The 27,947-nt window shown below is 34.6% G+C and overlaps 2 protein-coding genes across 17 annotated transcripts in view; one reads left to right on the plus strand and one right to left on the minus strand.

Annotated features, from left to right (window-relative positions):
* The window catches only part of LOC106648941 (ensconsin-like), an 89,238-nt gene that overhangs the window by 34,663 nt on the left and 26,628 nt on the right, over positions 1-27,947 (plus strand). For 2 of the 16 annotated variants that reach the window (XM_023457764.1, XM_023457765.1), the window contains exons 1-2: positions 21,517-21,911; positions 21,993-22,261. The exons of 7 other annotated variants lie outside the window; for them this stretch is intronic. In XM_023457764.1, the coding sequence (XP_023313532.1) occupies positions 21,682-21,911; positions 21,993-22,261 (499 nt within the window). In that variant the 5' untranslated portion in view covers positions 21,517-21,681. Of the gene's footprint in view, positions 1-11,192; positions 11,381-13,324; positions 13,557-19,294; positions 19,373-21,480; positions 21,912-21,992; positions 22,262-27,947 lie in introns of those variants that run through there. 7 more of the 16 variants (XM_023457768.1, XM_023457773.1, XM_023457762.1 and 4 more) reach the window with 6 other exon arrangements.
* Positions 26,355-27,697, minus strand: LOC106648942. Its single transcript, XM_014366146.2, has 4 exons — positions 27,528-27,697; positions 27,163-27,212; positions 26,834-27,080; positions 26,355-26,574 (listed from the first exon to the last, which is right to left on the minus strand). The coding sequence occupies exons 1-4, from the start codon at positions 27,623-27,625 to the stop codon at positions 26,397-26,399; spliced, it is 573 nt and encodes a 190-aa protein (XP_014221632.1). The 5' UTR covers positions 27,626-27,697; the 3' UTR covers positions 26,355-26,396.

Genomic DNA, 27,947 nt, shown 5'->3' on the forward strand with positions numbered 1-27,947 from the left:
TTTATTTTTCTTTCTGTTGTTTCGTGTATATAGCGTCTATATGCTGGCGTATAACATTATATACATGGAAATCAGAGAGTCTCAACCGGTTTTATCTTTTCAGCGTCGGTTGAGAAGAGATAAAACCTACTCGTGCTCGCCCTTTTTCCGATCTTTTTCGTTCTAAAACTCCCATTAAGATTGATACTTTAGATATTATATGTATGGCTATGTCTATGTGTGTGTATAGGTCTAAAGTATATGAGCGTTCTCACTTGATTCGCAAAAAGGAAGATAGGTTTTAGATGCTGAATGCACTTTTTGCGCGTTCGCGTCCAAGTGCAACCTGTAATATGGAATGATGCCTGTTTTTCCATCTGCGAATCAATCCTTGTTTTCTTTGTTCTCCTCGCGTTGAAAGTCCAAATCACGCCGTACATCCATACACATGTGTACTTGCATAACAATAGGCTCATTTGTGTTTATATTTCATTTTTTTTCCGCGCGCGTAATAGCAGTTTTTAGAGGTGAAAGTGACTAAAACCTCCTCGATACTCCGTGACCATAGAATCGTTAAAAAATTCGACATTACATGGAAACTCGCGCACATATAAGTTAATGTTCTTTTGTGCCACTGCTGATATTGCCTGTTTTGCTGCTGCTGCCAAGGAAGCAGCAACTACTCAGATTTTGCAAGATATTTTCGTTAATCGTTGTTTATCGATTTTACGTCGCGAGAACGTGAATTCGCAAACTCGGATGTCGCGTGCAGAGCCAACGGTCATTGTGAAAAGAGAAAAAGCGGGACAAGCGGAAAAATACAGTGCGCAGAAACTCGCGTCGTCGTCGTCGTAGCACTTGCCTGCGCTGCGCGGCCGTACATCGCGATGCCGAGCCCGAGTTTAACATGGCAATTTTCCATCGGGTGGCGCTCGAGCTTCCTTCGTGCAATAAAGCATGTGGATGTGGCAAAATGAGCGGTACATTGTAAAATGACTGAAATGTCACGGAGCTGCATTTATTATTATACATTATGGAAGCGGCACTCGTATTAACCGGTTTTTATAATTGTCGCGCTTCCTCGTTTATATAGTCCGATGTTCTCGTTTTTTATTCTCTACTTTTTTTTTGTTTTGTTATTTTCTAAATTAACGCATTGGCAGAGTTCGATACTTATCTATTGCGATTTCGCAACACCGAGGAGAAAAAATCCGCGTCTCAGACGCGTAGAGTTGGCCACCGCGCTTCCAAGAATATACGTATTACATCCGAGATTGGCCATTCTCCAGAAATTCATCGCTAGAAAACACTTGTCACTGCAAAATTCGCCCCGTTCATACTGTAATTTCCGATGCATCGCAGATTTGCAGTTTCGAAATAGTCTCCAAACATTAATTGACATCGCTGGCCGATTCAGTGCTTTAGAAGATGTTACCAAGTATGCAAAGGAAGCGACGATATTTCCTTTAGATACGAGTCTCCTGCAGTGGCGTGTGATTTACAACGATGGGAGTGGCGAGCCTCTCGTTTTTTCACCTTCTCTTTTTTCTGGTCGCTCGTAAAGCTCGTCAAACGAGCCTATTCGAGAGATGATCAAGGACACTGCTTCAATTATTCTACATTTCGTAAATGGCATTCTCCAAAGCTCCGATGAGCTTTACCTTGTAAACTTCGTTCGTGTGTTTTGGCAATCAAATTATCCCTCTCCTTCTCGTTTCTACTCGCTCTCTAGGTCATCCAGCTGAAATTCTGTAATCATATGATTTGTCGACATTTTCGAAATCGCCTTTATTGGCGTTCTTGAAAGAAATTAAGTGAAAAAAATATCTCCGCAAGCCGCTTCGCGTATGACGTCAATATTTTGTATCTAAATCTAAGATTTGTATATTGAAGTACGTCGCGAATGCGTGGCTTGCATCCAATGAAAACGAGCCAAGTCACATATGCAATTTCCAATCTTAAAGCATCATTCGCACTTTGCGAGATATTATAATTTTTTAATAATCATTCCTATTGTGCAGAAGCCTAAGTGGGTCAGCACAGGTTAATTTATTAATGGATTCGACACATATATGTCTCTGACTGTTGCATATTATATCTTTTACACATTGAACGCGTGATATCATTTGGCGCTTAACAGCTGTGAATCATCGGTGGGAATAAATTTTAATAGCATTTAACTTGAGAATTGTGAGATGGCGACAATTGATGATTCAAGACACGTGCACCGCGCTTATCGGAATTCGCTCGATCGATCGATATCCGCTGTCAAAAATTTAAAAAAATAACGTGACCGCCTACACAAACATATCGTTCGGCTGGTCCATCATTCATTTTCGAGTCATTCCCTTGTCATTAGGCAACACGTAACAAAATGCATAATTTATGAGTTGGCTATTTGTAGAAAAATAACAATTTTTGGCCTGCCTATTTATTTAAAGTAATTTCCAGAATTGTGAAAAACACGACTAGTGCCTTTTTTACGTAATGTCTCGTTTGCTTACAGTAGTGTATAGATTTCATGACATGAAAAGTCTGTAATTATATTTAGATTGATAAGTAAATGAAAAAAAAATTAATAAATGATGGAAGCAAGATATTTATAGGGTCATTGTACTTTCCCAAGATAAAGATTCTCGTGTTGCTGTATTGACCGTTGATCGCGAGTTCATTGTTTTTTGTACCTCGCTCGTTGCTCGTTATAATAATTCTTTGAGAATCTTCTAGCCAAGATCTGATTTATTCCATAAATTTTCGGGCGATGATGCACTATTCCCTAAGATTGCATACTAAATCAGCTTCAAGTGATGCTGTAATCACAATGACGATGACGACTACAATCAAGTATTCTTTCAACTATAAAACTATTGGCGCATCTCGACGGACACTTTTAAGCATTGAACTTGCCAGGCTCGAGTGTTTTTTCGTCGATCTTATAAAAGAGAAAGTAATTCCAGGGTTTTGTATGTGCCTGAACTTTGGCGCGAATAAATATCGTGCGCGCTTACGTATACACGCTTACAAAGCGGCTATGTATGCTAATCAGAATAAACGTTTCCTTCGTTCGATACCCATTTGCACGCATCAATATCCGATGCATGCCCTTTCACTCGTCTCTCGCTCTTTTTTCCTTCTAATACCCGTGTATATTTTTCCATACTTTTGTGCATCGATAGCCACGTTCGTTTCTGTAAAGTTTCAGGCCGAACAGACAAAGTTAAAGCTTACGCCGCAGCAACGTCGACATCCTAAAATGTTGCTTTCACTGCATAATATACATCTCATGCTGTCGGCCATTGTAAAGGGAAGCGTAGAAAACACGTGTCTTTCTTTCGCGCGTGTAACATGTTATTTAGACAGTGTACTCTGGCGCGCGTGCGCTTCCGTACATATACGTGTGTGCATGCTGCAGTATCGCCATAAATCCCCGAGCTTGTTTATACACGAGATTTTCATTGCATATGGTTGTATGCGTTTAACATAAAGCTCGCTTTGCAATTGCAGACTCTCGATGGAGAGCTCTTAGTGACGCAAAACCTTGTCAATATCAATGGATGACTATCGTTAGAAGCTCGTTTATTTATCGACGAGCAAGAGCAGAGGCGCGAAACTTTATAAGACTAAAGGGTTACGATATTTTCTCTTTCTTTCTCCTCTCTGCTATATGTATACTCGCTGCTCGTAGCATATAAGTAGATCGTACAATACATGCGTGTTGCTGCCGAGCTTATCGCTAGGATAAAATTTTTAGCCGATGTCCAAGGTCTTTTCAATAGACATCTGAAGCCAACGCCAGTTTCACGTGTACGTTTATCAAAAATCCCTGATAAATGCCTACGCTTTTGCAAAAATCTTACATCTTTATAGTTTCGTCCTTTCTTTGGATTTTTAGTTTGCGCTATCGAGTCTTTTTATTACTCTAATTCATAACAAGTTTTGTAACATTCTGCGTCAAACGCATCAACGATATAACACTTGATCATCTTAAAAAAGTATAAATAAGTAAAGGTATTTTTAAACTGCATCGCATACACATTTTGCCTTTTTTTCTGTATACAAAACGTATGCGAGGTGCTACCAACATAATTTAACAGAGATACCGATCATGTTGCTACCACCCCATGCTGTCCTCACCTTTTGCACCGTGACGTTGCTATAAAGGATGTTTTCTTTCGCATATGCATAATGTATACAAAATCGATTCAAGAGTATGTATACCTTACATAGTAATTTTATAAAGCTGAATATAAGAAAAAATCATGGGGGACAGAATGAAGGTCCAAGCCATACACCAACTACGTTTCTGAAACTGACTGACCATCACTTTAATGTATATAAAGGATGAATATTATAAATTCTTACTTGAAACATGAATTTTAATTGCTTATAAATTTATGATGTTTAATTATACGAGCGTAAAGTAATATGTACGTAGAACTTGCTTGAACTGCACATCACGTACCAAAACAAAACGTCTTAATTACAAGATGCTTTTATTTTCAATGCGAAATTTTCAATTAAGAATCGGATTATGGATGATTCACAATTATAACATACCTTACGTATTCGTAGAATATAATTAAATCAAACCTACGTGTAATTGCTTATATCGCAAAACTCGAAATTGGCATTTTAAACGTATCTCATCGTGCCAGTAACGAATGAGAAAATATATAGCAGGTCTTTCAAAAATATTCACATATAGTTACTTTAAACTTTGCAGAATGTACGAAGTAATACTTGTAATTGCAATAAATATTTATTTGCTACTATTTATGGCGCCGAGCAATATTCTGTTTGATGAATAATCAATTATGCAGTGGTTTTCTACTCAAATAAAAAGTTCATCGGTCTGACCTACACCAAGACGCAGTGTTTGGCGTGTTTTTTGCGAAAAAACGATCGTCCGCTGTGTAAGCTTCGGAGTTATTAGTTCGAGCATTAGCCTACATAAAACTTTTTTTTCTAGATAACCCCGTGTTTTATACCTGTAGCGTATGATAATGTATTAGTTTCAAAGTAAAGGAGATCACTTTCTACACATAAATATGTGCACAATAATTAAAGATCGTGTGCACTAATCGAAACGGAACCAAGCTAGGAAATACATATGCGCTGTCTGTATGCTTTGAAAATTACTCGCGAACGCTATGATTTATTTCTTATTACAATTTCCCAACACTTTCTGTAACTGTGACTGAATATTTTTCTAAATAGCTTTGTAGTAGATGTTCTATTTTGCTGATCGTTAGGCTCCAAGCCAGTATTTTGGAAAGACATTCAGGGAAAAACAAAGAAAATTCGATTGCACCAACACATGAATCACATACAAATGTTTTATCCGAGAGATAATTTATTAATTGTACATTCACATAACTGAAATATTGAACTCGAGTCAAAGAAATCGAGTTCAGGTCATGTAAGCTGAGAAGACTGATCTAAATATATCTATTTGTGTATGAACAAATTAAAGTACAAGAGACTGGGTCATTTTACGCTTGATTGAAACGACAAATGAGAGAGAGAGAGAGAGAGTGACTGCTATTATATTCCACTATATGCATATTAATATTATTGGGTAATCGAGTGAAATAAATAATAATGAGAGCTGCATAAAAATACGAAAATCAAATCGATATCTACGATAGAGTACAAAAGATCTCGTCAGTGTACGATATATACTTTTACACTGTACGAGCTATATTTCAAATTAATTGTCAAGAAACCACTTTTATAATTTTGTTGAAAAATCTACGTAACGAGGAGTTACGTGTAATATTCTGCATGCATAAAGATGATGAAGAAATGACACGTAAGCCGTGTGTATATAAGAGCATTAAATTTTATGATGAATCTCTCTGTTCCTTGCGCATTGCGCTAATGCCACCCTTGCCATTCCTCAAAAATTTAATACGCAAATCGAACAGGTTATTCAGTGCGTGCCCTCGAGGAGGTAGTTTTCTCAACTCGATTTACGAAAGTATAAATTTGGAGAAAGTGTCGCTTTTACCGATGCCTTTTATAGTGTATGCAGCTCTGCGTCTATCGGATCCCGATACGTGTTTACATATATTAACGAGGCATAGACCAGGCTAAGATTGCATCTATTTTTATTTACGTAATCACTTTTCAGTAGCCGATGACGAAAAAAAGGTAATAACAAATGACTGGTGAAGTGCGCGCGAGGTCTCATTGAATTTACGCGCGCATCGAACAATAGGGCTGTAGCAGCCATTATTCGGAAGGCGAGGAAAGAGTAATTGGCCGATTGTTGTCTTGCGCTCAGTTCTTCTATATACCTTTAAGCCGTATCTGTTTGCGTGTGGCTCGTTCACTTTTCCAGCTTTTCTTGTACTCGAGTGAAAATAAAGATGAAAAAAAGGAAAAAAATCTACGTTAAATAAATAATTTTCCACAATCATTTACATAATGCTACGCAATAGTGGCAGAATCGCCTCGATCCAATTTGAAATGAATAGTCATATGCAAAACAAATGAATTATGTAAAGTAAGTAATCGAGTAAGCTCGGATCCTTGCAAATATGTTTTTCTTCGCAACGTTTATTATGCGAACACATTTGCGGTACTCGCGGGTGTATAATTTGCGTAACTTTCGTCGCAAAACGTAGCAGAGCACACACACGTGCACCACGATCGTTTGGCGTATTCACGTATCATAATACCAGTTGAATAAGATTGCGATCTCTGGAAAAAGAGAAGAAAAAATAGATCGATCTCTAGTGTGTCTCGATCTGGCGCTTGCAAAACCACGCATATCATAGTTTTAAATAACATTTTTTTCTAGTCTCCACCGCAATTTCATAGCGTGTATAACAGTATTTTTATTCTCTATATATCTTGCTCTCTATAAACACAGAACATGCATTATTAATTGATCCATTGGATCGTGCATTCATATTGATGTACGCGTGCAATTTTACAAATAATAAAAAGCAAGACTTTTCGTGCGTGTAGAAGAGAAAAAAAGCCCAGTTAACCGCATCGTACTGTGCTGCGGCTTACATGAACACGCGTACGCGTACATACACTTCGTGTTTATCGACTGTTATCATCGCGTAATGATGTACGTCGCTGAGTGTATGAGGAAGTGCACATTAGTCAATTTGCCCATGCATTCGTTCCCATTTTTTACTACTTCAGCTTTTTCCTTTTTTTTCTTTTCATCAAAATATTTGAGCTCTTCGTGACAATGAAAGTTGACTGAAATAAATATATGAAAACTCGATCGTAACCGAACTGACATATGAATCGAATTAAACCCCTTTATGGTTTCAAGTATCAAAATTCTACACGAGGTGAAAAAAGTATAAGCTAAGACGAGTTTTCAAAAAATTGGCTCCATTTCCCTGACGTTTAGATTTTGGGCTTTGTGTCATCTACTGTTGTAAATTTGTAAATAACTTCGATTTCGCAAGTTTTTCATCTCTATATCACTTAGTTATACGATAGTTGAATTGTTAAAACTTCTCGATATTAATATATAGCAGACAGCACTATGACGTTAATCGCATGGTGTGTCTCAATTTTGTCATGCTATATGCGCATTAAGACAGTCATGTTTGAGATCTGATAAGATTTTAGATTTTTTGTCTTGGGGTAGAATAAATATAACTTTGAAACCTATTGTTATGTAATGCTCGTACGCTATAAAAACTTCCAAGTCTAGACGTTAGATTTTTCGTAGCAGTTTCTCCCATGTATAAAATACAGGATCGTTTGAATTTCACTGATGTCATAAAGATCTATATACTTAATGTTTAATCGAATGGTCGCGTGTTTTCTGTCCATAGACACATGATAAAATCTCATTACACGACATAGAAGCTCCCTTCTGTTTTGCACTTGCTACTATTACGCTTACAGTCACCACAGAGGAAAGAAAGCAACCATGGTAAACACTTATGAGATTCCTTGAGTTATCTTAATATAGTAGATCTTAATATAATCGAGCTTGCTTTAGTACTTGTGTAAGTGGTAACGTGCATAGCTAACAACACACAAAAAGCGTGAAAATCGCAAATGTATTTGGAAGGAAAGTGTATCGATGCACTTTAAACGTCTTGTATATAGGCCCGCGAGTATGGAAAGTGTATGCATTATACTATCGACGAAGTTTTTTCTCCCTCCTTGAGCTCCTATACACAAGCTAAGTGTTGTTTCAAATTATACTTTGAAATTTCTTCGTTTGAATTCACACATGTTCGCTACTCGCGGTACATAATGACTACAACACTTGTATCGCTTTTCGAAGCAAAAATATTTTGTAATCCTTGAAGAGTTGTGCACTTGAACTCTGCGCGCATTACAAACGTGTCCATACAATGATTATTTTGCATATCTATTATGACAGAGGATGCATTATGTTGTGACGTGCTCGCACGCGTCGCGCATCGCGTACATGAAAGAGCAAAAGAGAGAGAGAGAGAGAGACTTATTCGCACCGATAATCGCAGTGGGCGCGTGCGACAGGACCTCGAAGAGATAATATAATCCTGTTTCATCCATCCGCGATGAGTCAAGTATAAGCCATGCGCTTGTACTATCGCGCCCACGTCAGCTTTATTTACAGACAATGCGTACGATATAGGACATTTTTTTATCTCGACAGATTGTATCATAAGGGGTAAAAATATTCCCAGTGAAAAAAAGCTTTTTTTCTCCTGTATCGATTTATCGACGAAAGCATATAAAAATCATGAAAAAAAGCGTACACTCCATAGAGTTGTAAAAGTCAGTAATGCAATTTTCTACCCCGACATGCAATCACGACGTCAATAAAACTCGGAACGATATGCGTGTGGCGAGCCATGATCGAAGCCGTCCCCTTTTATTTTTTTGACTGTGCTTATGTTGCAAGTCTGCATACACATGGAGCAAAAGGGGTCAGCGTTCACGATTTAAAGACATCGCGGTCTGGTTTAAGGGAAATAAACTTGAGGTAATTATTGATTTTAAAATTTACCGCCGCGGCTTTAAAGCACGATCCTCGCCGAGATAAAGTGAGTTATTAAATCCTTAGAGACTGATCAGTCACGAAAAGTTCTTACAGTAGAAAAGTTTTACGGCAGTTTTCAAATTGTCGAGAGTTTTAATGAATTGGGAGGGTGAATAGAAAGATACTTAGGAAATTACTTGTGTCGAATCGTTTGGAAGCGTAATAAAATAAAATAAATAGTGAGTGAGGATATTATTAGCAAATTTTGCATAACGGAAATTAAAAGTATTAAAATAATTGCGCAAATTTATTTTGAAGCCACCATTGTTCACATTTTGACACCAACATTTTAAAAACTACAGCCTGAAAATTGGTTATCGTAATTTATTTAATTGATTTTATTCAACTGATATTATTTATGCTATTAAAAGAAGATCTAAAAAAAGATGGACACATTTTTGCGCTAGAATTTATCATTTTAAAATAGGTCTCGAAATGTTTCAATTTTTAACATTTATACTTACAAATAGGAACAAGCATTATATTAGGGGGAGCTTTTTGTCAAATTATTGGAAGCAGTTTTAAAATTCATCTCAATTATAATAATTGCTATTTATTACTAGTATTTTCAATTTATAAAATAAGTTCAATTAGGTTTGCAAGTCAAGAATATGCGTTTTCATTTGTACAAAAAAAATGATAAAAATGAATCTTTTCTTTCCAACAATCGAAAACTTGCTTGAGCTTAAAATTTTAGTACAAGATTTGTTCACGTTAAACTTCGAAACATGGTAACTTCTGGTTGTAATCGGTAAAGTGGAACTCTGCCCGTAACTCTACCTGAGCATAGACCGGTACGTCAGTACGATGTTTCCAATTTTACCTCCAGCAAAATTGATCTAGCTCTGCAGTACCAAACATATTTTTTTATATTTAAATAAGAATACGTCTTTATTTTCATGATTTTTTAACTACGTAGTAACTAAAAAAATTGTTTATCAAATAATTGCTTTTCAATTTATTTTAAAATTATGATTTTTTAATTTAAAATAAAATAGGATATAAGTTTAGTTATAATGCAAACCTCGTCAGACGCACAAATTTCACGCTCGAAAAAACGCTTCTACAAATTCATTTGTCTTTTTTTAAACTTGACCTACTAGTTCATTTCGTCAATTTAAAATTTCAAAAAATGTTGTACTTTTAAGTAGAATTAGGTATTTTCGTAGCTTAATAAATAATCACTAAAAAAAGTTGAAAAAGTTAAATAATGTAAAATAACTGTTATAGCTGGTTAAGAGTAGATTATTCACAAAACGTTGTTGACAATAGAATTTTGGAATATTCATGAATTTTGTATTGAAACAATCTAATAATTTTTTTTAATTCAACGATGCTATTGCGTTAAGAATTAAATTAATCGAATCGAAAATTAAATGGATTGTTGATCGAGTACTTAACCCGTAGGCAGCATAACTCAATTATGAGTTAATAGTAATGATGAAAAAACTCAACTATGCGTATACAAAGTGTAAAATTCAACGACAGCCTTGGAAATAAAATAATTCTTCATTATTAACTGCTTCATGCTTAACATTATTATCTAACTAATCGCTATAGCTAGCTGCCACAGTTGACTAATCAATAATTAAAATCTCAATCAACGTAGAGCTGCAGTGACGCGGCATAAAATGTATGATACACGCCCTTACATACAGGGATCGAACAGCAACATTGCAGAAGAACTTTCTCGGCACGGATCAACGGCATCCGAAAATCAGCAAAATAATCGTTAAGTACGAAAGACCACGCGCACATGAGTCACGATCATTCGAAAAGCGCTTTACACTGTATGAAACGTTTTTCACAAGGTAATTGGAATACATTGTCTATCCATATATCTTATGCAACTCAGCAGGGTTTCATATACATTCAGCTTTTCAATATAACAACAATAAACATTCATATACACGTGTGTGAGTGAGAGCTCGGATATGCGTGTAAGTGTGTTTACATACATAATAAGTAGTAAGTTATATAGACAAGTATACATATATTGTAAGCGACTCCCCCACTGCACACTTGATTGGCTCGGTCATTCGAGCGCGCGAATCGAAGTATACTAGTAGTGTTCAGCAAACAGCACGGAGGAAGGGACACTTACCGTGAATATATATGCTTTTTCGTGCGTTCGAGTAGCTGCAGCGGCGAGCGCATGCAGTTGTCCGACACATATCGTTGCGCATTGTATTTGATACGTGTCTAGATTTTCCTTTAAGTTGGTTTTGTGCTTTGTGCTGGTTTTACGATGCAGTGTTTGGTGGATTGTGAAATTAAGCGAGTTACGCAAGTGTTTTAAAATGTGCCTGTGCTGCGTACGTCTAATAAAAAAGAGCCAAGATCTCTTGTGACAAACACGTGTTGCTCATCCGGGGCTGGCGTTGTGTATGACGGCTTATTGTTATTATTTTTCATTTATTTAGGAGTGGCTTTACACATTGTATTCGATCATTAATGCAAATTCCGTTAAATAATTTTAAAAATAATTATTACGCCATTTGAAAAGTTAACATTTGAAACTAGCCCGATCAAAACAATGTGGGTTGGCATACTTTTTTGGAGAACTTTGATTAAAAATATGCGATAAGCGCGCGAGAATTATTCAGTGTAGCAAGTAGATCATATGTCGAGCGAGAACAAAAAAGGCCTACGACCACGACGATATATAAGAGTAGGCAGCAGTAGTCTTGGAGCTTCTTCCCGGTATAAAATCTATATTTGGATTTTGTAACAGGATTGAGGCCATGTGCTCTCGTGCGGTAGACAGTAGCACGTTCGGCTAATGCTTCACGCACTCGTTTGGCCTTTTTTTCTTTCATTCATGCAAAATTACGTAATTAATCGTCGCGCACACTCGTCGTTTACGTCGATTTTTCCGTCCGACGAAGCCGGCCGAATGATTTTAACTTTTTGCCTCTCATTTCAACGATGACGACGACGTCCATGAGATATCTTGTATTATGCCTGTATACATTCGTAACTTTAGAATTCCATGAGATCGCGTTACGCTAAATCGACACTGCAGCTATAAGCCAAAACATGTACCACCGAACGCACTCGTGCTATGATATAAATATAGTCCACACAACAAATTACATCACTCTCGGCCGACGCAGCTGCTCGTGCTCTTGATCACACGAGAAAGGTATACGCCTATGTCACGTTCCCTATTTTGCGCGAATTTATATTTTTACAACGATCGCGATTTTTTTTCACGTACATAAACTTCGCGATAATTCATCTACGTCGAGGCAAGTGATGTCACTCTGTCTCGAGCTAAAACAGCTGCGTTAAACCGTTGGCTGAGATTTCATTTGTTTATTTTTTTTTACGATTTTCGTTATAGAAAGACAATACTGTGACTCTGTGAATTTTTCTCGATCGCGCAAGGTCGTTCTCTTTTTTGTTTTGACCATATACGTGCGCGCTTACTAAATAGCCGGCAGCAAGGACGCCATTATGTTATCAGTTATATACAATTACCTACATGCTTCCTCGTTTGAAGAGTTGAAATAATTACGATAGACGCAATAAATACAGCTAAAAAAGATAGAAAATAACTGCTACGCCTTGTTTCTGCGAAAACGCCGCAGAATTCGATGGGAAATGACGTCAATATTTTGCTTCGAAATTGCCGTCCGGATTTTATCCCTAATTATACACCGGCTCTCATAATAAGCTGGTCAATTAATTATTTTGTCACTTTCACGTCGAGTATGTATGATAATCCGGTACACCGCCGCAATGACCCTCGCAATCTAGTTTACTTAAATATATATACAATCGACGTATACCCATTCAATCATACAAAGTAACAGTGATACATTGGCGATCTAAGCTCGTTTAACCCAGATTCCAGAGAGGTGTGTGAGTGTGTCTCCGATGTAAAGTTGCGTGACAGTCTATAATACTCTGCTGCTGTATGACTCGTTTCATTTCAGCGGCGAGAAGACGCGACGACGCGAGTCGGTCGAGATTAAGCGGAAATCGGAAGAATAGCCGCCTGTCGTACAAGTGCTCTATTTTTGCTACACTGAATACATTTATGCAAGTGTCTAAAACTTGGTGCGTTTCCTGAAATAAAAACCCACGATTACCGCAATTTTTTCTCACTTTGGGGCAAAGTAAAATCAGTCTCGAGATTACTGCGCTGCAAGTAGTTCTGCATTGATTTTCATTGTATTATTTTTAGTTGACCTTTTTTACTTTTTTACCAAACGCGTGTTCAAACATAAAATCTCTGCAGCGATAGTCGAATACAATATGCAAGTCATAAACTCCGTATAGGAAGATGATGGAAAGTGCTCGCTCTAATAAAAAAATATGTAGTTTCTAGTCGTAAAGAATCTACAGATACCATAGCTCATATCGTCATAAATCGAGCTATGCAAGTGCAAAACGGACGCCTAAAAAATGGATCGGCAGATTCCGAGCAGTACCTTGGCGGCACTTCGCGGCATTCTAATAAGATCTTTGTCACGCGAAAATCTCGGACATTACGAGTTGACGCTCAAGGATCAGCTGGCCCGGCGTCATTATTGGCAAAAGCAGCAACACTCAGGTAGAATACAATCAAACAGCAGATTAAACTATTCAGTTAACACTGTCACTCCAATTTTTTTGCAATATAATCGTTCATATTATTATACATGTCTTTAAGGTTTTTATTAAAAAATTTTTTTCATAATATACACAAAACATGACCTGGAAAAACCAACATTGAAGCTATGAAAATTCTTGGACAATACAAAAGAAGCATATATCGTATGCTTTCATAAGCTTCATCGATTTTTTCACTCTCGTTTTAAATTAAATAATAAAAAAAATATATTATTATTCTCAAAACAAATTATTGGTTACTTTTAAATATCAGATTGAATAAACTATAAATTAAGTTGTTTATTTGAGTTATAAACAGCGATATGAGCATTCATTCTTCTGTTAAAAAGTATTATCATGTATTTTCCCCGGTAATGATTTATAATTCTCACGCATTCAACAATATACGTAGTTACCTGAAATTGAAGGGAGAGAACTGAAAGTGAGAGTATGTGAAACGAAATTAATCGGCACTTCATCTTCGTTTTCGAAGCGTATCTAATACCGATCTACGTGAAGCCGATTTTCGCACGATCGGTTTCACTCTTTTATTTTTGCTCATGTATTCGAAAACGCGAATCGCGATCAAGCTGCATTGGTGGATATGCGCTTAGCTATGATTTAACTCTAGAGATATTGCCCATTACGATGTTTGCGAATATTTATGACTATGACCTTCACAAAACCAACAATAAGAGCTAGTCGATTTCTATTTTATTTTATTTGAAATTTTTCATTAAAATTTCAAGTGCAAATATATTTATCGTCAAATATTAATTATTTTTCCTTTTTCTGTTTTAGGTGAGTACTTTACATCCATTTGTGTTTCCTGAAGATTCCTGAAGCAGGGGTATGGCTTGATTAATTTGAAAACTGACTTTTCATTCATTTCATAAGAGAACAAAGCATTTTGAGCCTCAGTTACACATATGAAACAATTTTAGAATATTCAAATAGAACACATAGATTCAATAAATTCAATAAATTCAATAAACTTGAATTACCACAATGCTTGTGAGAGACTCTCAAGTCTCTAATGAGATGTATGAATTATGCGGAAATCGTTATTTCAACTTTTACGCTGATCTGGTCAAGTTTTTGCGTGAATATTAATTCTAAAATGTTTTAATTGCCCAACCTAGTATTGAAATAAAAAATTTCTCGGAGCTCGAGGAAGATATACTCGAAACGTAGAGAGAAAGTCTTATAATCTGAAATAAAGTACTTTTGGTGTAGTTTTCTCGTACAAGAAATATTTGCATCCTTATGAAAGCTCGATTGTAGAGATTCACTTCCCTTGCATGGATTAACATCTGTTTTGTGCCACATGCTCTAATATTGCTTTTACCAAACAAATATTGTGAGATACAATTATCTTTTTTTAAAATACTAAAAAGAATTCCCAAAAAATTGGGGATGAAAATGTATAACAATGCTGTTTTGTCGGAGTTTCTAATTTTGATTTGATTTGAAAGAAAACAGCGTCAATATGTGATGAGCTATTTCATCCAAGTAAGAAACAATTTATAAGAATCACGAAAATTAGGAGCAAACATAACTAACTGAAAACAGATTTATTTGTCTTGTCGTTGCACTTCTTGTATAAAAATAATTTTCTCAAATTACACCATTTAAAAAAAAAATTCACCGTTCATAAAAAATTTAAATCATTTGTACAAATTACGAACTCGTTTTGCATAAAATTTTTTCAGCGATAAAAACAAGCATTATGAATTTAGTTATAGGATATGAAAGTGCCCAGTACAAGGTTAAAACAAAGTCTCAAAATCTTTTCTTTATCTAGAGATTTACTTTCCAGGCAAACAAAGGACTAGATATTAAATCTTACGTACTAATTTATGTTGCAGATATTTATGCTTATCATTACAGCTCTCTTTAAATTCCTTTAAAAAATATGTTTACTTGAAATATCATACTGCAATGATACGAAACGGATAATGTACATGGTCAAATTTAAAATCTGGTTTCGTTCCTTTTTAAAAATATCAAAAACAATATGACGCCTGTGCCGACGATTGAAGACTGTTTTTGGGATCCTAGAAACAAGACAAAAATTTTCGATTGTGTAAAATTGAAATAGGTGTACGCAAAGGGTTGATTAAAAGACGAAATCTGGGAAATGTGGATAATAGATAATGGGCATAATTTTGGGCGAATCAGCCTTGACATTGAGAAATAATATCTAGTTACATAATCTTTTTTAACTCTAAGGTGTTATAAATCATCTGCATCATATTTTGTACTACTCGATAGACTATAGAGGAAAATGAGATGAATAAAATTCGATAAAATTTGTAAAATTTCGGAAGCTGGGAAAGCTCAGCACGACGTTGCTTCCACTTATGAATGCTTTTATCGCTTAAAGATTGACACTAACTGATATAATATTACGCTCCAGTATACTCGGTTTCTTATTTTTTTTTAAATCTTAACTTTTCTAAAAATTATATTTACTTTTCTTTCTACCAGCTTATCAAGTGGTAATAATCGATATTTATAAATTTAGTCAGCTGCGAAATAATTGCAATTTTTATTTGATTTAATTAGAGTTCATTTTCGAAATATTTTAAATATCAGGTCTAAAATTTTAAGTATTTTAAGTTTTTTATGATATAAATTTAAACATTGTTAAATACATTGTTAATATATTCGAAGTACCTTTATTTTGCATAAGTTGAGAAAATTTACAACTCTTAGTTTTCACCACTATGTTTTTGTTTCTTTAGAAATGCAAAAAAGAACCAAAAAGTCAGCCCTTGTAAGCGACGCACTCCCTTGATTAGTAAAATGAAAGTTTCTTGCACTCGCTCTTTGCTCTCTATTGTTTTACTAAAGCCTACAGCACTTGGTAGGATTCAATTTTTACTGAAGGAAGGAATTATGGCCTAATCCTTAGTTCTTGAGTATACTGTTTTTGGACAAAATTCGTAAAGTTTACGTATACCAAGAGTCGGTTAGCTATTTGAAAAGTACTTGCTACTAGAAACATTTTTTTTTAGATGCTTTTAGTTAATATGAAAAGTCTCGTTAGTACGAATAACATTTTCAAAAGAAAAGCTAACGCAAGAAAAAATACAGTCTATTCATGATTGATTCTACTTTCATCGGTGCAAATATTTCTTCAAATTTCACTTTCATATTTGCAAATAACAAAGTGAAGACGATTTATTGGACGTCCTCAAGAGGAATCAGCAGCACAGAGACATTTACATGAAAAGCCGCTAGGGAATAGCTAAGAATATAAAACCTATCGTCTGCAACACAACATTCTACAAATGTCTGTGCATTCTCACGGCTGTCTCTGTGTCATTCTTCTTTCTTTCATACTCTATTTTCAAGCCTCGTAGGCTTAAGTGTGGTTAGAATATCAAAAGTAAATTTTCATGCCATTTCTTTTACCATTTTGAAAATTCAATGTACTCTATTCAAGAAAATTCTTAGTGAATTACTATATATTAATTGAAAATTCAGTAATTTTTAAAGTATTTTGTGAAAATGTAATCTTGAATGTATGATATAACTATGTCTATATACGGTAACAGAAAATTTTTAAGACGCATGGATATTATTTTCTACGTCTTTATTTCTTTTTCTGTGGCAAGAATAACACAATGCGGAATATAAGTAAGATGTTATAAGTTGAAGGTGTACGTGATTCCCATACAAAAACAACTCTTTTACCCTCTTCTGCAGTATATTCTCAATGCATTATTTTTGCATTGTATTTATATTTGATGTTTTAAGTTATTCAGGGGTAAAGAATTTTATTAATAATGTAGTACTAGCAACATATAATACATATTGTTCAATATAGAAAATTAAATAACGATTTTCTTTGGTTTTGATGCATCCATTTATAGAATCCATTTATAGAACAAATAATATTAGTTAATTTTGATCAATATTCATTCAACAGCTCTATAAAAGGCTCAGGTATTTGAGTATTAATACGACATTGAAATATCCAAAAGATAACTCAATTTCTCATAAAAGTGTTAATAAATAGCATGGTCGTTAATCAAAATTTTAAAAGTTGCTACTTGAAACGAAAAATAATAGTGAGCTGAATGATAGTCTAATGTACTTTTACAAGTATTAATAATTTTATACTATAGAGAATCGGACATATGACCAATAGATTTTCTGCCCGCTCTAACCTGATCGAAATCATTTTGACAATTTTCAACTCGAAAAGTAAGCACTATACTAAAAAAACGTATTCTTGAAAATGCTTAGAATCGATTTAAGAATACACCTGAATTACTTCAGGTTTGAGTACTGAAGTCCTGAAACTTCAGGAATGTTTGAGTATTTATATGTAACTAAAAAAGGTGAATTTAAAAATAATACATCACCGAATTTATACTCTTATTGTGTCTCTAAAACTTCACATATGTTGAAAATAATCTATTTTTCACTAAATGATAAATAATCTATTAAATTTCGATTAATTACATAATACTCATTGCTAAAGGTCATGATTATTATCCGAAAGAGATGATTAACATAGATGAATAACTCTTGTAACTGAAGAACTTATTTTCGTCCCGAATTTATCTCCAAATGTACCAGAATCATCTACGCATAAATGTGCATACGTACGTAGGAACATTTGTAGACTGAAAGAAGTTGTCGGAGCAGGACTAAGCATAAAAATCGATCAACGAGTTCTTGCGCCCGCGCGCACGTGTCTATCAACCATTCGATGGTATAAAAGGAATGACGGAGTTTAAGCAAAAGTGAAGTTATAAAGGTTTAAATTACCTCGCGTGAATTTTTCGGTAAAAGACGTAATTAAATTTTTCTCCTCAAAATCGATCAATCTATTAACAAACTAATCTATTATCAATCTATTAATAAATTTATTAACAATTTATCTTATAGGTATTATTTTCACACATTTTCAAAAGGACTAAAAATATTTTTTTAAAACTGTTGAAACGTTAATCAACGCTGAAAACAATTATTTCTTCAATATACATACTTGTAATAATGATACTTGACTGATATTATTTTCAGATTATTAGTAAATCATCCCACGTATTATTTTTAAAACGTCAACAGACTAATATTTCATTAAACGGTACATGCGAAGAATGATCAATAGCTCCTAACAAAAAGGATAATAAGGACAAAAATGCAATAATAGAGTCAATAACTATATATAATGCGATTTTGTGCGAGCTTGCGTCGCGCATCCGAGTTTGCGCGTCTTCACCCTAACCGCCACTCTCGTGCCGCCCGCTTGCACCGGGTTGGGGGGTTGGACCATGCACTCGCGGAAAGCAGCTCGCTCGTCAGTCGGCCCTCCGTGCGTCGTTTGAGCGCGATCCCGTTTATTTTGCTCGGCTTCGTCGATATTTACATAACCTTGTGACAAGCTTCCTTGTTTATTACTTTTATTTCCTTTTCAATTCTTTTTCACTCGCAGTGCGTTTAGTTTAAGAAGTTTTTGGCGCTATTTGCTTTCAGTGACGTGAGTGCCGTTTATTTGCACTTGTTCAAAAATTATGAGACGAGATTGATAATAAAAAGTTGTTTTATATATTTTGTAAATCAATGTTCATGTAAATAGTTACAAAATTTGCTATTATACAGGCATACATGTGGCGGGAATATGAATTTTTGCGGTAAAGGTTGCAAGAATTATCAGAATGCTTGATCTGTTGAACAGTTGCAAAGTTTAATGAATGTACTAACAGAGTATGTGGCTTCTGCTAATTGCTTGCCAACCAAAACTCTTCGATGTGGCTTTAGGTATACTATTGTATTCATGGCATATTGATTCAATTTAATAAATTAACCATTATTGCATATACTCTATCACTATTCATATTTTAAAATGGGATCAATAGAAGTAGTTGTTTTATTAAAAGCTATTTTTTAATTGGTTTCTCTCAAAAGATAGATGTTTTTTTTTTCTTTTTTTGAGTGCCATAATATAGGTAATGCTTTCATTAGGTATTTCATTTTCTGAGCTCAACATGCAAAGACTAAAATTTTTGACTGACATTTAATTGCACCTCTTTTATTTTCTGCTGCAGTGAATTGCATGTTGAGTCATTCATAGCCCAACTGGGCATACACATACTCATTTTTAATTCATGTTTAATTATTTTACCTTAACTTCTAATTTGTTTGCCTCGCCTTCACTTTGAATAATTGTAAAAATTTGAAAAACTGTTTAAATCGCATCTTTTTATGGATTCACAAATTGCAATAGTTCTATTAGGACATGTTCTAAATTGAAATAAAATACTTTTTCAAAGCTGTCTGAAGAAAAGAAAATCCATATTAGATATTATTATGTGCTTCGAATGAGTATGTAACTTCACACTTTTTTTTAGTCGATAAACTCACTTAATAGAAAAATCACAAAAGATGACCGGATATGTTGGCGCATCAATAGTCTGATGCATGATAAGAGCATAAAAGCGACAAAGCTCTATTACAGTTGTGAAAAAGAGGTAATGTTACACAAAACTATGTTATGTAATGATAAAACAATTTTCATAAAATATTTCCAATGGATAGCAAAAGAATTTAGATAGTATTTTTTTTAAATATGCAGAATAATAGTGATACGTCATTCAATTTAAAAAAATTATAAAAATTTTTTTCTTATTTATTTGATAATATTTTAATGTTTGAAGCGTGATGAAAATAACTTTGATTCATTGACACACAGACTTTGGAAATGTAGACCGGAATTTTTGTCTACATTTCCCAAGTGTATACCAATATCAATGAAAATTCTAAGTAAGCTTGGTTAGATGCTACCGTGTAAAAACATCAATTTAACTTGCTTCTGCAACTACTGCACTGCTCATAATTTAAGTTACACGATGAAAAAAGTTGATACTTTCTTATTTCTCAACATAATATTCCACGCTTGATGCACTTTTTTCTTTGTCCCCTTAAGGTATTGCTGCTGCATCATATTCTTCACGAGTCATGATCTTTCCTTCTAAAACAAAAAAATGAACAGACAGCGTTTTCCACTTGAACGTGCCGATAAATTTTAATTTATTATAAATAAAAGATACTCGTTCTGTTATACGGACGTTAAAGGCAATAGTAGTTTTAATCGAGTTATGGTCGTCATTGCTTTGGTATGTTTGTGCTTACGGTATCCCCTCGTATTATGACTTTCGTTATTTTATTTTTTTATATATCTTAAAAGGTTAGTGACGAAAATGAAAGTTTATTAATATTTTAATAAATTACAAAATTCAATTCGAGAGATTGAAAGTATATTTTTTTTTTCGTTTTGTCGTATTCACAATTTTCTTATTCAAGTATGAATACGTTTCGTGTATGAATAACACTTTGAAATTACATTGGCTAAGCTTGATAACTCAATATATAATGTACTTCTATAGGAGACAAGAGTCTAAAACCACGTAATTCCATTGTATGAGGATAAACGACTAGTTATGTATGTATAGTTCAAGCTTATGCGTTAGATAAATTCAAGAAAATTGACAAAAGTCAAATTTAAAGGTTTTTATAGAAACACTTTAGTTTTATATGCCTCGAGATATTTTTAAATCAAAACTTTTACTTTGAATCGTAAAACTTGTGAGTATTATGCATGTCATAACTTCGATGTGATTGGGTTACTAGTGATTTACTGCTACTTATATGTCGATCAATCAACGATAGAACTGCATCGGACTATCGATTGATTAGTAGCCAATTATAGAAGTTCATGTACATTCATTTAATACAACGTACATGTAAAGATCACAGATCTATGACTATACAAGGATCAATAAAGTAATTTACATTTAACAAACAATCTCGTCTCATATAACAAATTTTTATTTCAACTTCTTTGAAAGTATTTTAATGTTATGTTAAAGATAATGCATGACAGATGTTGTGAACAAAAGCAAAAACAATGATACGAGTGAAGAAAATACGTAAAAAAAAACTAGAATTATGAGCAACTTAATTGCTGTGTTAATAACCAGTGGATGAAGTCTGTTTGCCTAAGTTTAGGCAGCAAACCACTAGTGTAGTGCTGCTGGTCGTGTTAAGGTGGCCATGGGGCCACGGCCGCTATGTTCTCCGAGCTATGCAGGGAGACCCTGCGCAAGGCCGCGGTGTATTACAATAGCGGCCGTACTTCGGCCAGTTCGTCGCCGCCCTCCTCGCCACCACCTTCGCCCCAGCGCAACAGCAGGATCGTCGCGCCCGAGACTAGAGACGTCGGATGCTCGAGTCGTTCAGATTATCACCTTGAGAGTGGCTATCTCCCCAAGAGAACCACGGCCGTCTACGAGATTCGAGAGTACGTGTGCTCTCTAGGATCCTATTCTCATATTTTTTTTTACCGATGGTCGATAAAAATGTTTCTTTTGTAAACATACAGAAAACGTCAAGCTCATCCGACGAACGTCAGCAGCCGACGAACAACAAGCGGTCTTGAGTCGCGTGATGGTCGACGCCTGCCTTACGTCGCGAGTGTCGATCTGTCGACCTACTCGTCGAGCAATTACAAAGAGCAGCCATATAAAAAATTCTATTATCAGTGCCATCGTCGGGGACGATCAGCTTCACCAGAAATGCTGCGAAATTGCTACTTTGAGGATCGTTCGCCCGGATCGTCGCCAGAACCTGACGATTCTTCCGGCGACGAAGGTGAGGAATCCATTAAAACAGGCCTTCTTCATCTATTGTGATTTGAGATATGGAGTCAGAACTTTAATTACGACTGGTATATGACGCGCCATTTTAATAGAATTAAGAGTGCACCTCTAAATCTTGTATATGGAAGATATAGCTTTAGTCTATAGACTTTAATCTTCGTTAACCTTTCATTTTAAAAGATACCAAGTTTTCAGCTAGTTCAAATACCAGCTAATTAAAGTATAGGAATTATGATAGGTTTGCAAGTACTGGAGATAAAGTACTCACTCTGTGCATTTAAAATAAATTTCGTTATTTTACGGTGTAAGTCATAATACTCTAATTATAGTTATACCAGTAGAGGGCACCGGATCAATAAAATCTCAATTATTATCCTGAAAAAAAAACAGCCCTTGACTAATTTTTATCTTCACAAGGGAAAAAATTAATTTTTGGTCAATGAACGTGGTAATAACTGCAATCGCGATTGCATATAATCGAGAAAATAAATTGCTGTGAATAGTTGGGTACAGACCAATTGCTACAGATGGTCGTTAAGAGCTTTAATCGCATGGATTTCTGCAGCTCTTATCGCGTCCAACCTATGCTGTATTGCCTATTGTTGCTTGTATGCGTTTAGATACAGCAGTTGAACGTTGCGCGCGTTCAGGCGCGTCCTCTTTTCGTGGCACGTGAGCGGAAGATCGACGAGGCACATAGGTGCACGCGTGAAATTCGCGTGACTCGAATCCTAGCCAAATCAAGTTTACCCGGAGTGCCCCTCGTCTGATCCCTCTCTTAAACTCTATATATTCGCCAGCACGCGTGCTGTATTCTACAGTTTGCTCGCATGTAATTTTCTCGTGCGCTAAGAGCAAATGTTTGCGGATGATTTTGTGCGCGCCTAGTCCGCGCTATTTGTGCGCGATGCGTCGATCAAAATAACACTATCGTGACAAGGTTACATTTTATGATTATTCGACGCGACTCCAACGAATTACGATGCGTGCTATATGTTCGTTATCGATTGCGTATTGTCTTACATAAACGCAAGAATTGTTCAAAAAATTAAATATTTTATGCGATATACATTATGGTGTGTCCTACATTCTAAAGAAGTTCAGGAAACGAAAAAATTCGTAAATCAACAAAGTTTTTTTCAAACTAATTAACATAAATCCATTTGGCTTGGCGCATAGGTTGGACAAGTTATAACCGACTTTTTTTCTTCGTACTGTGCTTCACCGTCTTTGTTTTCAGCTGTTTCCTCCAGATTATAATTTCATTAAAATTTTTAATAAATTTTCTTTAGAATTATTCTAATTCAAAAAAGTTTTCGCCTTGTATTTAATTCTTATAAATAATGCTGCATTCAAGAAGGTTTTCAATAAACATGCAGAAATAATTCGTGTTTCCACTTCATTCTTCAACAAATCATGATTTGTACGTTTCAATTCGTAGCAGTGGTAGAAACAAGTATTTATTGTTCAATTATAAATGAACGCTCAATTATTGAAGCAATCAGTAAATATAGACTACTAATCCTTCTCGTCTCACATATTTACAAATTAATCGAGAATCCGATTAATTCAGGGCTTATACGTCGGCTGATTGAAAGTTCATCGAAAGAATTAAGATACCGACATTTAAAAATCTATTTTACAAAGAAACCATTCTACGTCTGGATCACAGATTTGTATTTTTTTCAATGTATTGGGTCTTGCGACCCATTTTTAAATTCATTTTTTTTTTATTAAAAATCATTGATATTGCATCTCGAAATCATTTATAGATAATTTTAGAGGCTTCTGAAATCTGCTGGACTCGAAGAAAAAAACGTAAACTTCGGGCCTCAGAGAATGGGTGATAGACGATCTTATACATTTTGCTGATTTAAAGACTTTTCAGATCTTTGAATTTTTTTTTCCTAAAATTGTTTCTTTGCGAGATAATGAATAACAAAGATTTCTTGTTTATTTACAAAAAAAGAATGACTTGAAATCAAGTCTTTATGCAATAGTATGACGAAATAGTTATTTATGTAACAGTCTCTGATTGGACTGGAGATTTAGAGTAGAGACAAATAAATTATAATTTAAGAAGAGTTCCAAATAAGTGACACCTGTAGCTACAATTTCAACTACCAAGGATTAAAAATACATGCATGCATCCAAAAGTTACTACTTGATTAAAAAAGGAAATTCATTTAAAAGTAAGCCCCAACGCCTATTTGTTCAAAAGAAAAAATACTTTTTTTCGTTAAGACTACACAAAAAATTATGGCAACTATCTGTGATTCGGAGGTGGAATGGTATTCTTGTTGATTGAAATATAAACAGCTTGACGTGAATTTAAAGACAAAAATTTATTTAAAATCATACATCGCATCGTACATGAATGTATTAAAAAAAATCTTTGGTTAACAAAGTAATAAGGTAAACACAATGAAGTTGTGCAGAATTCATATACATTCTTTTCATTCCATTAACTCTTGGCATGTGCACAGTCAAGTTATCCACGAGTATCTTTACGAATTCCATGTCGAACACATGTAGCTATGATCGAATGCGAATTGATTCAGTCGAAGAGAGCCAAAACCGCATTGAATCTCGTGTTATTATTATTTTTTTTTTTACGTCTTTATGTTGTGTTCTCGAAGGACTTGGTATTTCGATACATTGAACTGATATACGTATTATGAAAAAGAAAAAACATCAAGGACAAAATAGTCGAATAATCTGTAGTAAAATTATTCTGCTTGCTTATTTTTAAAACTTGGCTTTCTTTTTATATCTTGTCATAATGTATATACTTTCAAGTATGTGATTCGATTGCGAAGGTCACTTTCATAAATGATTTTATTTTCTGATATTCATTCATTCCTTCAAGCAAATGTCTTCTGGAGAGGCTGAGTTTTTGAAGTTTATTAATCTCTTCAACACACCTAAACGAAAACTTGCGCCAAGTAAATGTAGTTAAATTTTGCAATAATTGGCCAAACAACACACAGCAAACTACTCAACACCTTTGAGTCTGTGAACTTAAAGGGTACGCTTTAACATTCAAAAACTTCGACTTTTATAGAAAAGAGCCATTAAAGCGAAAAGTTTTCTTTCGACTTTTAGCTAATACAGGTTCCATTATCGTCTGCCTTGAACTTATGTTCGCATGTAAAAAATTGAGTAGAAGTAGAATGACAACTCATCTAAAAATTGATTTTGAAATTTGGAACAGAATATTACGTATAATATTAGACTGGTTTATTTTTAATAATTTAACAAAAAGCAAACAAAGACAATAAATTAGATAAAGTCGCGAAATTAAACTGTTTTAGTTAACGTGTTATTTTGTTTTACTTTTCAAAATTTTATCAAAGAAACTTTTCGTTTGAAATATTTTATTGAGTTCATTGATACATATAATGCGATCTCATGGGTGTATTGAAAGGTTTTATATTCATTTTGCAGATATATTATTATACACGAGCAAAATTTTGTTTGGAACGTACTGTTTATTCCGAACAACAAACTAATTAATCTATCTTTGTTGAGCACAAAAAATATGGAGTGAACTTAAAAATATTTGATCGGAAAATCAATGGTTGCCTTATAGTTTTATCATTATTAAATAGAAAATGCGGGTATTGACCGGTCATTCAATGTAAGATCGTCCTTGCGCTGTTGCAGATTTATAATGCAGTTCACGCAGTATAATTTCCGGCCCTTTCAACTGCTTTAACGAGAATTCATGATTAGTCGAACATTTTTTTAATTTTATTCGATATATGAAAATGACAATTGCGCGTTACGCAATGCGCAATATAATTATTTTCTGATATGTTTGTGCTATATTGTTAACCATAACTTTTTTATGCTACATACCACTCAAATAGGTTCACATTTTTACATTTTATTTAGGAAAAAGTAATATTTTTATCTATGCGAGTGAAAGAATATAAGTAATGAGACGTTACTAGTAAAACATTTATTGAAAATAAAACAACATAATCATAAAACATAACAAAAACTCAAAAAATTTCGACGCAGCAAAACAAAAAATGATTGTTTTGAAATTCTCAAAAATGGTATATAGAGTATATTGGCAGTCTCTTTGATCTATATGCATAAAGAGTTGAACAAATAACAGCTTATTCTATTCCGGTAATACGCTTAATTTCATTGAGATCGAGAAATTCGTAATTAACTATTATCTTTTGCATCTCGAAATCTTTATTGTCGTGATACTTAATTTCCACCACCATGTCACGTCCAGAAGACATGCTCTTAACAAAATGTCCAACTTTTTCTTGCAAAGAAACGTAGTATCTGAAAATCAAGATAGATTAATTGCAAAAGCTTCACAAATTGAGGACAATAAAACGTAATAATTTATAATGATTATAATATCAAGGAAACTGATAAAGCCATTAAACCACGCTTGCATCACCTTTCCTCGTATTATTGTATCTTCGAAGAAGTACATCAATGATTTCAATTATTGTAAAGTTTTTTTCAATATTATTTTCTAACACAAGGCCATCATGGTACGATTTTAGTTCTATTTTCAATACAGAATCGAACGTACCGCGTTAACAATTTATTTTCCTTGGCCTGGGTGCCGTCATAAAGGGAAATACTGGTTGTCCTGTAGTCATCGGTGGTGTTGCTCGGATTTATTTCATCCTCCATGGCAAACAGAACCGAAATAACGTTTACAACGTGATTTGGTTGCGCGTGAAGTTTCCACGTACATTTTTCGCCGAGTTTTGTCGTGCCGCGCTTGTACGATTGCTCGAGTATTCCGTAGGGTTTTCTTATTTTTTTGTTACATTCTGTGCCATATGAAAAATAAGTAATAAATTATATACATTTCAATTTTAGGTTAGTAAAGAATAATAAACGCATTTTACTCACCATCGATAAAGGTCATTGTTTTGTTAGCGCGAAGCGAAATAAATAAATCACTGAAAAATTGTATGAAAGTAACTGCGAGTAACTGAGCTAAATAATTTTTAATCAATGATATCTCGTGTAAAAAATCAAGAATAGTTTGTTTACGACGTGAAAGACTTTCATATACATTCTATAGAAAAGATTCCATATACTTTTTTTTAGAGTGTGAAATCGTCGCGCCGTCGTAAAGTGAAAATATGTTCAAATATAACAGGGAAAAACCATCGTTAGTCGTAGCCTGTCCTATGAATTTTTTCAAAACAGCGTACGATACACGTCGAGAAAGATTTATTTTTTCACGAAATATTTTATAAATCTACTTTTACCTTTTGGCACTTCTTGCCGTAAAGCGAATTTTGAAGCCTTGCAGCGAGTGCGACAACGCGACACTTGTCAATAGCAGAAACAGTAAAATCTTTTCCATTTTGATACACTTTAATCGAAGAGAAGAAAGGATTATTTGTCCGCGCAGTTATCCGAGAGAGAAGTCACTCGCGCAAAAACGCACCGTCGACTAAGCATGCCGAAGCCTGATCTCTACCTTTTATAAACTGCACGCGGAATAAATTCGCACACACGCGCACGTACTATTCATTCGAAGTAGGATGTGCATTATGTGGAAATGAGTAAGTTTCTGAATCAATTAAATGTGCTGGTGAACTTGGTAGAAATAACGAACGCGTAGCCAGGTGTTTTCATGCCACCATGTAGTAATTTTTATTAAAAGTAAATAGTTTTGACACTGA

Source organism: Trichogramma pretiosum, unplaced genomic scaffold (genome assembly GCF_000599845.2).
Source record: "Trichogramma pretiosum strain Unisexual culture from Peru unplaced genomic scaffold, Tpre_2.0 scaffold22, whole genome shotgun sequence".
Classification (NCBI taxonomy): Eukaryota; Metazoa; Arthropoda; class Insecta; order Hymenoptera; family Trichogrammatidae; genus Trichogramma; species Trichogramma pretiosum.

Coding starts and splice junctions, on each gene's coding strand:
- LOC106648942 (XM_014366146.2), bottom strand. CDS start 27,625: ATGGAAAAGATTTTACTGTTTCTGCTATTGACAAGTGTCGCGTTGTCG. Junction 27,081..27,162: donor AACAATGACCTTTATCGATG/GTGAGTAAAATG, acceptor CATATGGCACAG/AATGTAACAAAAAAATAAGA. Junction 26,575..26,833: donor GAAAATAAATTGTTAACGCG/GTACGTTCGATT, acceptor CTTGATTTTCAG/ATACTACGTTTCTTTGCAAG.